The sequence below is a fragment of the Sparassis crispa genome, assembly GCF_003851025.1.
Source record: "Sparassis crispa DNA, contig_000005F, whole genome shotgun sequence".
In the NCBI taxonomy this organism is placed as follows: domain Eukaryota; kingdom Fungi; phylum Basidiomycota; class Agaricomycetes; order Polyporales; family Sparassidaceae; genus Sparassis; species Sparassis crispa.
The window spans coordinates 588,930-602,510 of NW_020939752.1; the positions used below are offsets into that span (position 1 = coordinate 588,930).

Here is a 13,581-nt window from a genome sequence, read left to right on the forward strand (position 1 = left end):
CGCTCGGAGACTCGGAAATGCTCACCTGCCAATATCTCTCCCCGGCGTCATATCAGTCGACATCCAGTTTTGTAGTTGCTGTTGTCCTTCACTACATTAACACTAGCTAGCGCACCACACTCTGCCACGCATGCCGACCGCTCCCTGTCCTGATTTGCGGCACGGTCTAGCGAGGTATTGGTGAGTTTACCTTAGTTCTCTTCAGTATCCTTCTAATCACTTGTGTCAGTGAACTGTGGAATTATTCCTGGGTCACATCTTTGAGACGATTGACGGTTCGCTAGCAGCTCGGTCCGGTGTTCGGCACCTGCGAAGTACATGGTACGTTTTTTCAAATTACTTCCTTAGATTCCAAATTCCGCAATTGCTGGCCTGACTGCTCGATGGCTGCTGGGCTGGCTCTGAAATGAAGCGTTTGTCACGTCTCTTCCTTTGTGAAAAGAGGATGTCATATGCACGCTGGCCGAGTCTTCTGCATAGGACAATTACGCAGGCTTTATAGCAGTGATATACCAATTAACTTTCCAAATAACTGATATTTTCCTTTTCAGGGTAGAGCTCTCAACGCTGACGTACAGACCACTTAGCATTCTCTCGTGGCGATCTTTTTTCCAGTATGTGCGACATATCACTCGTTCTCGTGATTTATCTACTCGTGCGAACCTTAATTCTCATGGTCCCTCTTGTATTCGCAGCAAGATCTCCAGTAGCGAGTTAGCTCATCTCTTTTCTATGATTCGCTGCTACAATACACGTCCCGAAAGTACAAGACTTATTTCCACCTTTCAGTGCTGGGTAAGTTCATGGATGCAATTGACATCCACTTCCAAAGCCCACAATCACGATGGGACTTAGCCATCGGGGTAGAACTTCAGTCGCTCTGGTTCCACATCAGTCGACCTCCAGATTTTCTCAAATACCTCCACATTCTCCTTCACTGCATCAAGCTTGGCAAAAATGCGCTCGCCACCGTCAGGACCCAACAGCACGCGCATCCAACCCCTCTTCCCGCCTTGGCTTTCCATGAGCCCCTTCGCCATCCCGGTCTCGTGGACGACCTCATATACCCGCTGCGCCAGCTTCTCCGGGTCGCCGATCTGCTTGCTTTCCACATGCTTCTTCGGGGTAACTTCGAGAGAGTTGTACCCCTGCTCGGGAGCGGTGTAGACTGTCGAGAGCTTCCCGACAGAAGGAGACGCTCCGAAGAACCTGGTGGAGAAGTAGCCGGGCATGATGACGAGGACGCGGACATTGTACGGCTCGACCTCGTAGCTGAGAGACTCAGAGAACGCGTCGAATGCGGCTTTCGAGGCTGCGTAGGCACCCCAGTGAGGGCGGTTACAGAAAGCACCGACGGACGTTACATTCAGGATGTGTCCTGATCTGCGCTCGCGAAAGTGGGGGAGGAATGCCTGCGTGAAGGCGATGGCGCCGAAGACGTTCGTCTGGAATTGCTTCCGTACGTCATCTATACTGGTTATGACAATACATCGACTTCGCGATCCACACTGAATGTAACAGACTTCTCACTCTAGCTCTTCCACTGGGCCGATGACGCCAAATCCCGCGTTGTTGACAAGGACGTCCACGTGGCCGTATATCTTCAGGGCCGCTTCGCCAGCCTTGCGGATCTCCGAGTCTGGACCGTTCAGGTCAAGGACAAGCGACTCAGCGCCTTTCAAGCTGTCAGTAACTTTGGCCTTCGACCTGACTGTAGCGATGACCTTCGTTAAAGCGGTCAGAAAAGCTGAGGCGATCAGTGTGCGGTCTCGATGCTCACCCTGTCGCCTTGCGAGAGGACATGCTGAGCGAGGGCGAGACCTATGCCTGAATTCGCACCAGTGATCACCCAAACTTTGGGCGTCATTCTGTTTGAGTCGTACGGGCTGACAGTGGGGTGCGTATCGAACTTCGCCTCCTCGAACCCTTTATATCCATGTGCGCTTTCGTTCGCTTACAATATCCAGTAGGGGTAAACTTTCACCAATTGTCTCGGACACAATTCTCACCGTAAGACATCCACTCTATAAATGATATCAAAGTGGAACACCGGCACCGGCACCGCTGCCATTGCGTGAGATAACACTAGGTATGTCTACTACTGCAACCCATTATTGATTTCCCTCGTGACACTATCGAACCGCCTGATGATTTCTTCAATTGTGTCGTGTATAACTCCTTGCCCAATTTCTGAGCGTGACGGACGCGATCTCGTGACTTGTGACGTTCCCAGTCGCCAGTTCTTCATGTCCTACAATACTATCCGGGATACGTGTATAGGATCCGGTCTCTTCGTAAAATCAGACAGAATTCACTGTCCATGAATCGGACTGTGACGGACGGATTCATTTTCGACTGATGAATTGTGTCGCTCGTGTCAGTGCCTGATTGTAAGTTATCAACTTCTATGGTACGGTGTCATTGAAAATTTCGCTAATAAAAGCTACGGAGGTGCTCTTGTTTCAACCGGTCTGGCTCAACAACAGTCAACCTCAAATCTTCTCAAATATTTCCACGTTCTCCCTTACGGTGTTGGCCTTGGCCAGTACGGCCTCGCCACAGTCGGGGTCAACGGAACCCGCACGCATCCAATCCTTCCACCCTGTCTCTCCACCCGCTGCACCAGGAATAAGTGCTTCTGCTCGCCTGGGCGTCATGCCATATAGAGTTCACCAATGAGGGAGCGCGTGAGGACGAAGGCGGAGGTTTCACCACACTAACTCATGCTAATCCTCTTGCTCGCTGTAGGTCCAAGTAAGTGCTTCGACTCCCTTTGAACTTACTCGATGAAGTCTGCGACTTTTGCCGGCTATTCATTCACGCCCCGGATCCGCAGTGACATGCATGCTATTGCTAGTGACAACTTGAACGCTGTCGCTGCCTGTCATGCATGATACTGCAGGACTCTCGTGTGACTTATACAAATTCCTTATAATTTTCTACTTACTCGCACTGAGGCTGGCATGAAGATATGGTCGTCTTGTGAACACATTGTAGGTACATACTCGCAAGGTGCGGGGCCTCCACCGAGGAAGCCAGAAAAGGGTTGGAATCGATGCCACCAGAACCTTCGACTCTACACTGCAAACTCCTTCAGTCTATCCGCCTCAACGTCAGTCGACCTCGTGATCCTCTCGACCGCGACGATGTTCTCTTTCACACTGTCCATCTTCTGAAGCATGAGCTCGCTGCAGTCGCTGCCCAAGGGCACGCGCATCCACGACCGCTTCCCACCCTGACCCTCCACGAGCCCCTCCGCCAACCCTGTTCCGTGCACGATCTCGTACGTCCGCTGCGCAAATTTGTCCACGTCACCAATCTGCCCGCCCTCGTAACGTCCCTTTGGGATGGCCGAACGCGACTGGTATCCCTGCATCGGGTCTGTGTACACGGTCGAGTCCACCTCCGCCGCGCGCGGTTGGGAGAAGAATTTGGTGGGGAAGTAACCGGGGAAGAAAACGAGCACACGGATCCCGTACGGCTCGAGTTCGTAGCTGAGTGTCTCGGAGAACGCGTCGATCGCGGCCTTCGACGCGGAATATGCGCCCCAACTGGGGTAGTTCCAGTACGCCGAAACGGTGGATATGTTGATGATGTGACCCGACTTCCTTGCGCGGAAGTGGGGTAGCAGCACCTGCGTCAGCGCGATCACGCTGAACACGTTCGTCTGGAATTGGGTCCGGATATCCTCCATCCTGTGGGATAGGTAAGTGGAATCACAAGTCGGAATGGAGCACACCCCTCACTTCAGTTCCTCCACTGGCCCCGCCAGGCCATAGCCAGCGTTGTTGATTAACACGTCGATGTGCCCATATATCTTCAATGCCGCCTCGCCAACCTTGCGAATCTCATCATCGGAAGCATTGAGATCGAGCGCAAGAGCCTCGGTACCCTTCAGTTCCTCAGGCAACTTCGACAGGGATCTGACAGTAACGATGACCTGTGGCGGAACTTCTCAATCAGCACCTTCAAGTTCGGAGAGTCGATACGTCCAAGCTACCTTATCGCCTTGGGAAAGGACATATTTGGCGATGGCAAGACCAATACCAGAGCTCGCGCCGGTGATGAGCCACACTTTCGAAGACATGGGTACTGTGTTAGTAGAAAAGTGGTCCACCGCCAGAGGAGCCAGGGTCTTTATACGAAAACTGCGCAGCTGCATTCATCTCCGACGCCTATGTGAATCTGACCATTATAGCAAGTTTCCTGGTTCCTATGTAACCGCTCGCATGTTTATTAGCGAGGGGTTGTTGAGGCATCAGAATACAATATTTGCTGATTCGGAAGTGCCCTAGAGGTCGGGAGGCGGCGGCTCAACCCTGACGCGATGTGTTGTGATCTGCAGATGGTCCATCTGCCGTAAAATATCTGTCGTCCCTAGAGTCATACCCGGTCCGGGGGCACTTTTCGCATTCACGATTGCACATTCTGAGGTTTATACCTAGTAGACAACGTCGACGGATTTATAATCCAAGCGGGCGCGGACGTCGGTGGCAGTTTGACTGGAACCAGTCGTCCAGAGCTGCGCGGTTCGAAATCCGGCAAACAATGGCTCTATACAGATTGTAATCTGCAATAGAGAGCTGCCAAGCCTCCCTTTGTTGATAGGTATCAACCCATAGCCTCGTGCAGAGCATTCGTACTCGAGCCGTAAACAGATGTAAGTCGTCTGCATGGGAGGAAGTCGTTGTCTTAAACTCGGTAGAGAAGCCTGGTATGATCTGACCAATATAGCGGCCTTATGTATAGATGATTCTGCGGTCGTGCACTTGAAAATCAAGACGGACAAGTACCGTTTCTCCATAGATGAGGTATGCATATGTCAATGTCAGCGGCACTGATCGCCTCCTCTAGTCTACATCTCCTCATACAAGACACATATCTTCCGACGTTCTTCATCGAGCGGTCTATGTATCAGAACTGCAATCCAGGGCATAGAGTTACGTGCTTCTACCTATACAAGCATACACCGCCAGACGAGCAATTCCTTCTTTGAAGTAGGCACAGGAATCCATGTTTTTATTGAATATTGTTGCCTCAGTACTAGTGATTCTACACAGGACGGCGCTGGCAATAACACGTACCGTGTATGACGAAGGCCGGCGTGCCGCGGACGCGCGACGTAACTCGCTAGTTCGAGTTCCCGCCGTGCAACAAACAGTACATGCCCTGGTCCGAGCTCCCAGGGTTGTAGGTCCTCGTTCTTGCCGCTCTCGATTCAAGTTTCCTCCCACGCGCGAACGGCGCACCAGAGGGCCTGGGCATCGCTTTACAACTCCGGGAACCGCATTGTGTGGGACCACGAGGAGGGCAACGGCAAGGAACACGACAGCGAGGAACGCGGTGGCGAGGCGGGCTACAGCTAGGCTGGCAGCGAGAGGGGCAACGACCGGGGCAGGGAGGGCGGCGTAGAGCAGTGCGTAGTTTCATGCCCGTGTATACTTATGTACCTCCATGCTTGAATCTCGCGTCAGCACTAGTCTAGGTTCTGACGCGCCTCCTTGTCGAGAGGTCGGACAATTTAGACGGAGCTGTAATTTTACTAGTGTTTGATAACACTGAGTCGCAAATTTTGGTGATATCACGTGATGTACCTTATACCAACATGTCTGCTGAAGACTTTCTGCGGTTATTCTTCACTGCATTCTCCCCACCTGGCATGCGCGGTGGTGTGTGGTAATGCACAGGTGATAGCAAGATTGTATCTGCTAGAGTTGGTGATAGAGAAGGTGTAGAGATTTTTGTGTAGGAGACTGATCACAGGAAATCTCAGGCTGCTTGGATTACCATAGAGCATACAACATAGCCGCGAACACAGAAAAAGTGTTAACTCATACACATGCACGTCGGGATGACATACGATGGCAGAACAGGTGAAGGGGGACATTGAAGGGACAGAAACGCGACGCGATTTACGGACGCGTCGTGGGAGCACATGATGTGCCGGATCGGCAATCACTACCCGCAATGGACCTCTTAGTAAGACCCCCCCTATAGATAGCAGACGTCAGACACGGATATCCGAGGCACGAAGGTTGAAGCAGAGTGGCTACAACTGCCTTTGGGAGACTAGTCAGCACTGCCGGAGCGAAACGCGCAGACCCAGGAATTCGCACCAGCAATGCCAGCGCGAGCAGTATTTCGCACCAGAAGTGCCGGTGCCAAATGCACGCCCAGCACCAGGTGATGATATTTGGTCTCAATTGGTGGTGTACTTCGTAGACATCACATCGTAAGCTCGGTACAAGACCCTCTACATACCATACTACGTAGACGCAGGGATTAGTATCGTATTCCCAGTGTAAGGGTATTTGTACCGAGGGTACAAGTCGCATGTAATTGGTAACTAGCGGGGCTATAATTCGATTGTATTGAATTTGTTGTCTCTGGATTCCGCAGAGAGGGCGTTGGCGGCTCGTCACGGTCGACCATCTGCCAGTGGCTCGTGTGCATGGTCTTTTGATGTAGGTGCGGAAGTACTGACTGTTTTGTACGCACCCCTCCATATAGAGGAACGACTCCTTCCTATATACTAGAGGCTGGTTAACGAGCCTAACGCACCCCCACCCTCTCCTCGAGCTTCAGACTCCCGCTCGCTGCTCTGTAATCCGACACCGACTCTTCGATTACTATCGTCCTGCTCCGAAAATGTTTTTCGGATCAACTTGCCACTGTCGCGCTGGGATCAACGTACTCACATTTGCTAGATCGCGGCCTTCGTACTTTAGGACACCTTCCCGTTTCTCGATCCGCTTTCGCGGCCGGCTGCGTTGCCCTGCTTGCGGACAATTTATCCAACGTTCGAGAATTATCCTTGATATGCCAGCGAGCTTGGCTGATGATTTGCCGTGCCGCGACCCCATCCGAAGCTCGATGTTCTTCACTCGCAACCGGCGAGGAATATCTCTAGTTGGTGCTCTGCAGAATTCGGATTCTCGTAGTTTCGCTTGAAGACCAAACGAGCTGGAGCAATGCTACTCATTACGTTCGCTTTCGTTCGGCACGGCTGGCTACTACACTGTACTGAAGCTGGAGCGCCATAGATTGCTCACTGTGCGTCTCGGCGCACCAGCGAACAATTCACTGTTTAACATGCTCTTTCATTCAGAGTTCAACTCTATTCAAAGGCTGACTGCTGCGCGCTCGAAGAACTCATGTCTACTCCACCCGTTTGACTGTTCGTCGTTACCCCTCCGTCACCCAGACTACTGCGCCATCGCCTTGTGACAGTCTGACTGACGGATGTTCTTTCCCTGCCAGGCTGATCGAGCGATGGCTATCGCATCTGGTCTGCTTGATGCTGGTAACACTGATAACGACTCCCTGCTGGGAAACATGGACTCACGGATATCCTCGATGCAGCGGGACCCATTTTCCACGGTGATATTCTCCTGCGAGCGCCACTTGCACGGTGCAGGAGTCCAGTCTGCTTCAATTCGCGTACGACGTATGTGAACAGCGAATTTCCTGGTGTCCCTCAAGTTCGCTGCTACCGAGTATAACTCGTCACTGGGCGGTGACAGCTCTCTATCCAGCCCTCACTCCAGAAGTCGACCCGACAGACGCTGTGCGGTGAAAACACGGAGGGTGGAAGCCGGAGAACACGCCATCGCATGTATTTGCTGCACATGCACTGGTGCCTTTTGTTTCCGCAGCTCCTCCGAATTCCCATGGACCCACCGGAATCCAGCGGCTGGCATGAATTTGAGGTTCGATTTTTTGTGTTTCCCCCTGTGCCTTTGCGCCCGACGGAACCGCTGTGGGTGAACACGAATTTTGAAAGGTATTTTGCACCCCCCCCCCCCAATGCAGGTCCGAGAGGAGAATCGGTATGGAACTTGAGCTTGAAGCTCTGGCGTTCGAAATGCTTCTGCTCTGCATTCTCCTGCTCCAGCCCTCTCTGCACCCACGTCCAGTAAGCTCTGTCAGGATACCGGCGATGACTAAGACCGTGACAGGTTCCGAATGTTTTTGTGGTGGTGCTCGGACCCGGCAGCTAAGTTTGTATGTGAGAACGTAGAACCCGGATACTGTGCGTTCACTTACCTGTACGAGGTCGAATAAAGGGGAGGACTCCCTGGCGGAACAATTACGCGGGAGACCGCCTTCTGGGCCTTATCCTCGAATAAGCAATATTCTGACACGCGGCAGGATACATCGACCGTTTTGCGCTTCCTCCGATCGATTTCATTTTGTGTAAAAGGTCCGCACAGGTCCGCCCTCTCGTCCGACTGTCGATTGTCAGATATGTTGCTCGCCGAGAGATAGAACGACACGTCACGAGTCGACTTCCAAGCCATATATTTTATTCTTCCAAGCTGTCGCGTTTGTATCGCGCAGCTTGTCTGCCAGAGCTTTCGACAGACTTCCGGGTCGGGCGTCTCAAGAGACAGAGATTTGGCCCCATGCGCACCTCGACCCACGCGCGCCGCGCAAATGACCCAACTTCTCCGCTGTTCGCGGATGAAATAATGTGTTCTATGGAAACGCACGATCGACTTCGAGTGTATATGGTCACTGGGACGTCCTATTATATATTTCTCAGGACGCCTCTCTCCTTCCCTGATCGCGGCCGTCGTATTGCCCTTCTGTCTGTCCTCCATCCACGCTCCTTACTTTTCAGTAGATGTCGCTTACTGAACTAACCGGAGCTCTACATGACATTCGTATAATTCGGTACAGCGAGCGTACGTGTGTTCTAGCTCCAGAATGCTCCCTTCAACTAAATTTCGTTCGCTATAGTGGCGTCCAGCATGATCATTGTGTACGACCACCGTACGTGTTCCTCAGGCTCTGCTCAAGTTGCACGCTCACTCGAAGTCGCGTAGTCATCACGTTTAATGATGAAGTAGGCCTCTGCGTTGTGAATCTCGGTCATTACTGACGTCTTCGCCCTGTAGCTTGAACTCATCTGGGTTTGTTTACTGGATCTTCCTGTTATAACGCAAAACGCAAGACCGCTGATTGCGCACTGCCAGAATTCGTCGCTGTCCCTGGGGAAGTGTCTTTTCCTCGTTGTGAGTTGTGAACCGGACTGTGCCACGTTGTAATTGTTAATTGTACTCATCGTATCCAGAACCGGTATTACGCACTTGTATCGGTGTTGTACGTGTCTCTGATCATCCTTTGGTCAGATTTTTGACACAGTTTTCTCCCTGTCAGTTTCAACAATTACGGTGCGTTATTTTCGAGCAATACGCTCGGCTACGTTGTAACTCTGTTCTCGTTTCTATCTAGCTCTGTTCAGCCCATCTATCACCGATTCAGTAAGTTGTCGTGACAATGCAATGCAGTGTTCCGAGTAACCCTTTTCTGCAGCTGTACGTCATAACCTTTGCTAACGTGCTGCTTTTGACGAAGTGGTCAACAACTACGTTACAGTTGTATGCGTGCCGCAGCTTCATCTGTCGATAATTACTGAGATTTTTCTTTGCAGGTCTACACTGGTACAAATGGCAAGGCTGGACGGGGGTCGTGACATTCGTCCTTGCTGAGAGTGAGCTCCTTGCGAATAATGTCCGTGTCTCGAATTTCATACTCACCATGACGCGTTTCAGTGATCCTGCAGCTGCGTCTGTATGCGCTGTATTTCTTCAGCAAGAAGGTGCTGATCATCATGGCGTCTACCTGCATCATCGCAACTGCGTTTTCCGCGGTAGTGATGGGATGGGTGTTGTCCGGCATCTCGGGTACTTCCTTCATCACCCCTCTGTAGTCACGTTCATTCACAAGTCGACATTCACAGCGTCTTCCGACGCCATCCCGGGCATCAAGTTCTGCGTGGCGACTGGGGTGTCGCACCACTTCTGGACGTTTTGGGTACCGATGCTCGTGTCCGAGAGCGTGCTGTGCGTCCTGGCGCTTTACCGGGGGTTCGAGAACTACTATGGGGGAACACTCTTCCGCACGGGGAAACGCTTGGTGGAGGTCCTCATCCGTGACTCCGTCTTTTACTTCGTGGTGTGCGTCCTCTTTGCTGAGCGACTGTCGCAATTCCTAAAAGAACTCACTTAACTCTACTCCTGTGCTGCAGCATGTTCGCAACATACCTAGTCAACGCCATCGTCTTCATCGTCGGAACGGTGCGCCACCTCTTCGCTCCCATCATCACTTTCGCTAAAACATCGTCCGCTCTAGTCCAACGAGGTCGAGGTACCTATTGGGTTTGCGGTTGCGCTCTCGTGTGTGCTGGGGAACCGCCTGTGCCTCAATGTGCGCGGCATGATCCGGCACGACTACGACGACTCGCTCACAACCATGACGGCCCCCTCGGCCCACCGTCTCGACTTCGCTCACTCACCCCCGCGCCCGCATGCACGGCCGTCCCCTCACCCGCACATACATGCGCACCACCGCGAGGCGAACATCGACTTCTGGGACAGGACGGAGCTCTCTCATATTGAGATGACGGATCTGCGCGAGATGCGGGCGGAGCCGTGAGCTGGGTTGCTTGCCTTGAACATTTGGCGGTTGGCGGTTGTGCTTTGTGATTGGCTATGTCGAAGGCGCTTTGTCAAACTTGGCCGGCAGTCAGCCAAAAAGTATGCGTAAGGTTGTCCGAACCTGGGCGTCATTGCTGTAATTAGTGTTGGATACAGATGTACAGTAGCCTGATGTTTAGTGGAAGATGTGATCATGTGCAGGTGCTGGGATTTTGCGTTCGTGACCCCTTCGCAGCAGCCCCCCAGAAGTCTGCAAGCTGAGTTAAGTTTGTTCATGTTCGCATTGTTAGTCTTCTACATGCAAATACTGTATACACTTCACGTTGATCCACACTTTCTACACCTCACGTTGATCCACACTTTCTACACCTACATCTATCAGAGCACTTGCCACGCTTCATGCCTTCTTCGCGTTGATGATGTCGATGAACTCGGGCTTCAACGAGGCGCCGCCCACAAGGAAGCCGTCGACATCTTTCTGAGTGCCTGTTATCGTTCAGATACATCGGATGTACTACATTTGAGTCGAGACTTACTCAGTTCTTTGGAATTCGCCGCGGTGACGCTGCCACCGTAGATGATGCGCGTGTTCTCGGCGACGGCGGGAGACGCCGCCTTGGCGAGGAACGCACGAATGTCGGCGTGTGCTGCTTGCGCCTGCGCAGACGTCGCAACTTTGCCTGTGCCGATGGCCCATACAGGTTCATACGCGATCACGATCTTGCTATAGGGCGCAAATGCCAATAAAAGTGACCACCCTAGAACGAAGAAGTTGGGCACACACCTCCAATCAGCCTCCTTCAGGGTCTCTACGACGGGCTTGAGCTGGTCCTCCACAACCTGTGCGGTCTTGCCTGCCTCGCGCTCCTGGAGCGTCTCGCCAACGCAAAGGATGACGGAGAGACCAGCGGCGAGCGCGGCTTGCGTCTTCTGCGCGACTAGCGCAGAAGTCTCGTGGAAGAGCGTCCGGCGCTCGGAATGTCCTGAGCCCTGGGTCAAGCTGAATCGGACGCGGTAGTCCGGACGTGCAGCGTACCGAGGATCACATATGGGATGCCCGCATCGACGAGCTGCGCGGGGCTGGTGTGTTTTCAGCCGCAGCTATGGTAGAAACTGAGAAGACGCGGAAGTTGATGGCGCACCTAATTTCACCCGTGAATGCGCCGCTCGGCTTGGAGTAGCAGTTCTGCGCGGATACTTTGATGTCCTTCCGGACGCCCTCCGCCAAGGAGAGTAGATAGATCGACGGGGGCGCGATAACGACCTCTGAGATAGATCAGCATGCGATTGAGCTGTCCTCTCCGATGAGGTCTGAGACGCACCGACAGCAGGATCAATGGTCGCATCGTTCAAGATCTTCACGAGCGACCGCTTCGCCTCCCGCGTGGCGGGGTTCATCTTGAAGTTTCCTCCTACGAAGAATTGGCGAGGCATGATGTCTGGTGGTGGTGGTGGAAAGTCAAGGAGGTGAACGAGCTTAGACACGAGCGATGGTGATATTGGCCCAATCTAATCTTATCTCTCACATAAGAACCTGAGGCCTGAGCGCCACAAGGCGTCTCCAGACCTCCCGGCCCGGGCTTGCTCATAAACGCCTCGGAATGCCGAGGGAAAATTATCAAGACCGCGCGAAGACACACTTATTCCTCCAGCTTGAAACATCGGTTTTCCCGCCTTGAATCTCTTCACTGACTAACCCGATGGGTTTATTGCATCAACATTCTGCTTAATATTCTCGTACTACGACCGGTTCGAGTTTTTCGAGAAGCAGCAGCGGAGAGACGCGTCTGCTCGTCGAGCACGCTCGCGCCAGAACTTGCACGCGCGATGGAAGAGTGAACAGTGGACAGAGGGCGAGAGACCACGCTGGGGATTTTATTTCGAGGAGGCTGAGCAGGCCAACGAGCTAAACGCGCCAGGCGAAGTTGAAGGGCTCGTCGAGCACACGCAGGTCGTGCCTTCCCACGATCTGCCTGTAAGGGTGGATACTTCGCTGGCGCGATTAACTGTCGTTCCTTCACTTTCACTACCTCGTCTGCGAGAGATGGCGGCCAAGACGTACACCTGGGTATCTTTGTGGTGCGTTTAGAGTCGAGATTTGAGAAGTTGCAACTGACGGACCACACAGGTTCTTGATCACGATTCCAGTCATTTTCTGGGATGCCCTCTTTCTCTTCTTCCGGTGCGTTCAACTTCCTATGGTCGTTCTACTCTGGCCGGATTCACTCACATTTTGGGCAGGCCACGTTCGTTTGAGGGTGGCGACCTCCACTGGATCTGGAGGCCGTACGGGCTCTACCAGAACATTGACTTCGTACGCAATGCGCGCCCGTCTCAACCTCGTCATCTCACACCCCGGTCGAATTGTAGGTATACGGCGTCAGAGCCTGGGAGGAACACGACGGCTTCCCAAACGCACAATGTGAGAGTCTTCATTCATCGACTCTCGGCGCTCCGACTGACCCCCGGCAGCGCTCCTCAACATCGTCGAGAACCTGCTGAACATCACCTACCTCTACCTTGCGCACGTATCCGGAACCCCCGTTGCGACGTTGGTGGGGTTCGCGAGCGTGGTCATGACGCTGTCCAAGACACTCCTGTACTGGCTGCAGGAGTACTATTGCAGCTGGTGCTCAATTGGGCACAACAACTTAAAGGATCTGATCGTGTTGTGGGTGATTCCCAACGGGTGCGTGCACGCCTCTTCGGCTAATGGTGAATATACGTTCCTAATTGCGGAGGCATCGTGCAGTGCGTGGATCATTGTCCCGTCACTCATCCTCCTGCGCCTGGGCAAGGACATCGCCGAGTCCCTGCACGCCGCTTACAATATAGAGCGAAGGGTGGCATCGGGGAAGAAGCAATGAGGTGCTGGGTGCAGTGGGCTCGGTGGACTCGGTGTATTGACATAACTTAAGTGCTTGCCCGTGTTTGTATTGATCTAACAGTGTCTACATTGCAAATAGGGATATCTCAAATGCTCACAATGGTCTGACTTGTAAAACTGTGCACCGGCAAGCGAGGCTGCACTTTCTTCCTTGCAAATTTGAATGCTGAAATTTTCACTGCCATGACGTGGACAAAGTCTATCGAGCGCCGCCGCCAGACGATTTCGTGCATTCGAGATATTCCCGCGATC

The 13,581-nt window shown here is 52.8% G+C and overlaps 5 protein-coding genes across 5 annotated transcripts; 2 read left to right on the forward strand and 3 right to left on the reverse strand.

The window, feature by feature from the left end:
• Window positions 1–851: 851 nt before the first annotated feature.
• Window positions 852–1,867, reverse strand: SCP_0602240 (hypothetical protein; the record flags this gene model as incomplete). The annotated part of the gene is made up of 3 exons (XM_027759358.1): window positions 852–1,473; window positions 1,531–1,724; window positions 1,781–1,867. The coding sequence occupies 3 exons, from the start codon at window positions 1,865–1,867 to the stop codon at window positions 852–854; spliced, it is 903 nt and encodes a 300-aa protein (XP_027615159.1).
• A 1,209-nt stretch (window positions 1,868–3,076) lies between these two features.
• On the reverse strand, window positions 3,077–4,087 carry SCP_0602250 (NADP-dependent 3-hydroxy acid dehydrogenase; the record flags this gene model as incomplete). Its single annotated transcript, XM_027759359.1, has 3 exons — window positions 3,077–3,695; window positions 3,747–3,940; window positions 4,001–4,087. 3 exons carry the CDS (start codon window positions 4,085–4,087, stop codon window positions 3,077–3,079), a joined length of 900 nt encoding a protein of 299 aa, XP_027615160.1.
• Window positions 4,088–8,626: 4,539 nt separating this feature from the next.
• On the forward strand, window positions 8,627–10,440 carry SCP_0602260 (hypothetical protein; the record flags this gene model as incomplete). Its single annotated transcript, XM_027759360.1, has 13 exons — window positions 8,627–8,687; window positions 8,743–8,775; window positions 8,829–8,848; window positions 8,901–8,915; window positions 8,979–9,017; window positions 9,077–9,105; window positions 9,163–9,176; window positions 9,238–9,270; window positions 9,437–9,496; window positions 9,558–9,689; window positions 9,746–9,962; window positions 10,034–10,082; window positions 10,138–10,440. 13 exons carry the CDS (start codon window positions 8,627–8,629, stop codon window positions 10,438–10,440), a joined length of 1,005 nt encoding a protein of 334 aa, XP_027615161.1.
• Window positions 10,441–10,839: 399 nt separating this feature from the next.
• On the reverse strand, window positions 10,840–11,876 carry SCP_0602270 (Triosephosphate isomerase; the record flags this gene model as incomplete). Its single annotated transcript, XM_027759361.1, has 6 exons — window positions 10,840–10,928; window positions 10,979–11,166; window positions 11,227–11,425; window positions 11,479–11,522; window positions 11,585–11,708; window positions 11,765–11,876. 6 exons carry the CDS (start codon window positions 11,874–11,876, stop codon window positions 10,840–10,842), a joined length of 756 nt encoding a protein of 251 aa, XP_027615162.1.
• A 610-nt stretch (window positions 11,877–12,486) lies between these two features.
• Window positions 12,487–13,309, forward strand: SCP_0602280 (hypothetical protein; the record flags this gene model as incomplete). The annotated part of the gene is made up of 6 exons (XM_027759362.1): window positions 12,487–12,521; window positions 12,571–12,624; window positions 12,684–12,756; window positions 12,813–12,864; window positions 12,915–13,131; window positions 13,195–13,309. 6 exons carry the CDS (start codon window positions 12,487–12,489, stop codon window positions 13,307–13,309), a joined length of 546 nt encoding a protein of 181 aa, XP_027615163.1.
• Window positions 13,310–13,581: the final 272 nt, after the last annotated feature.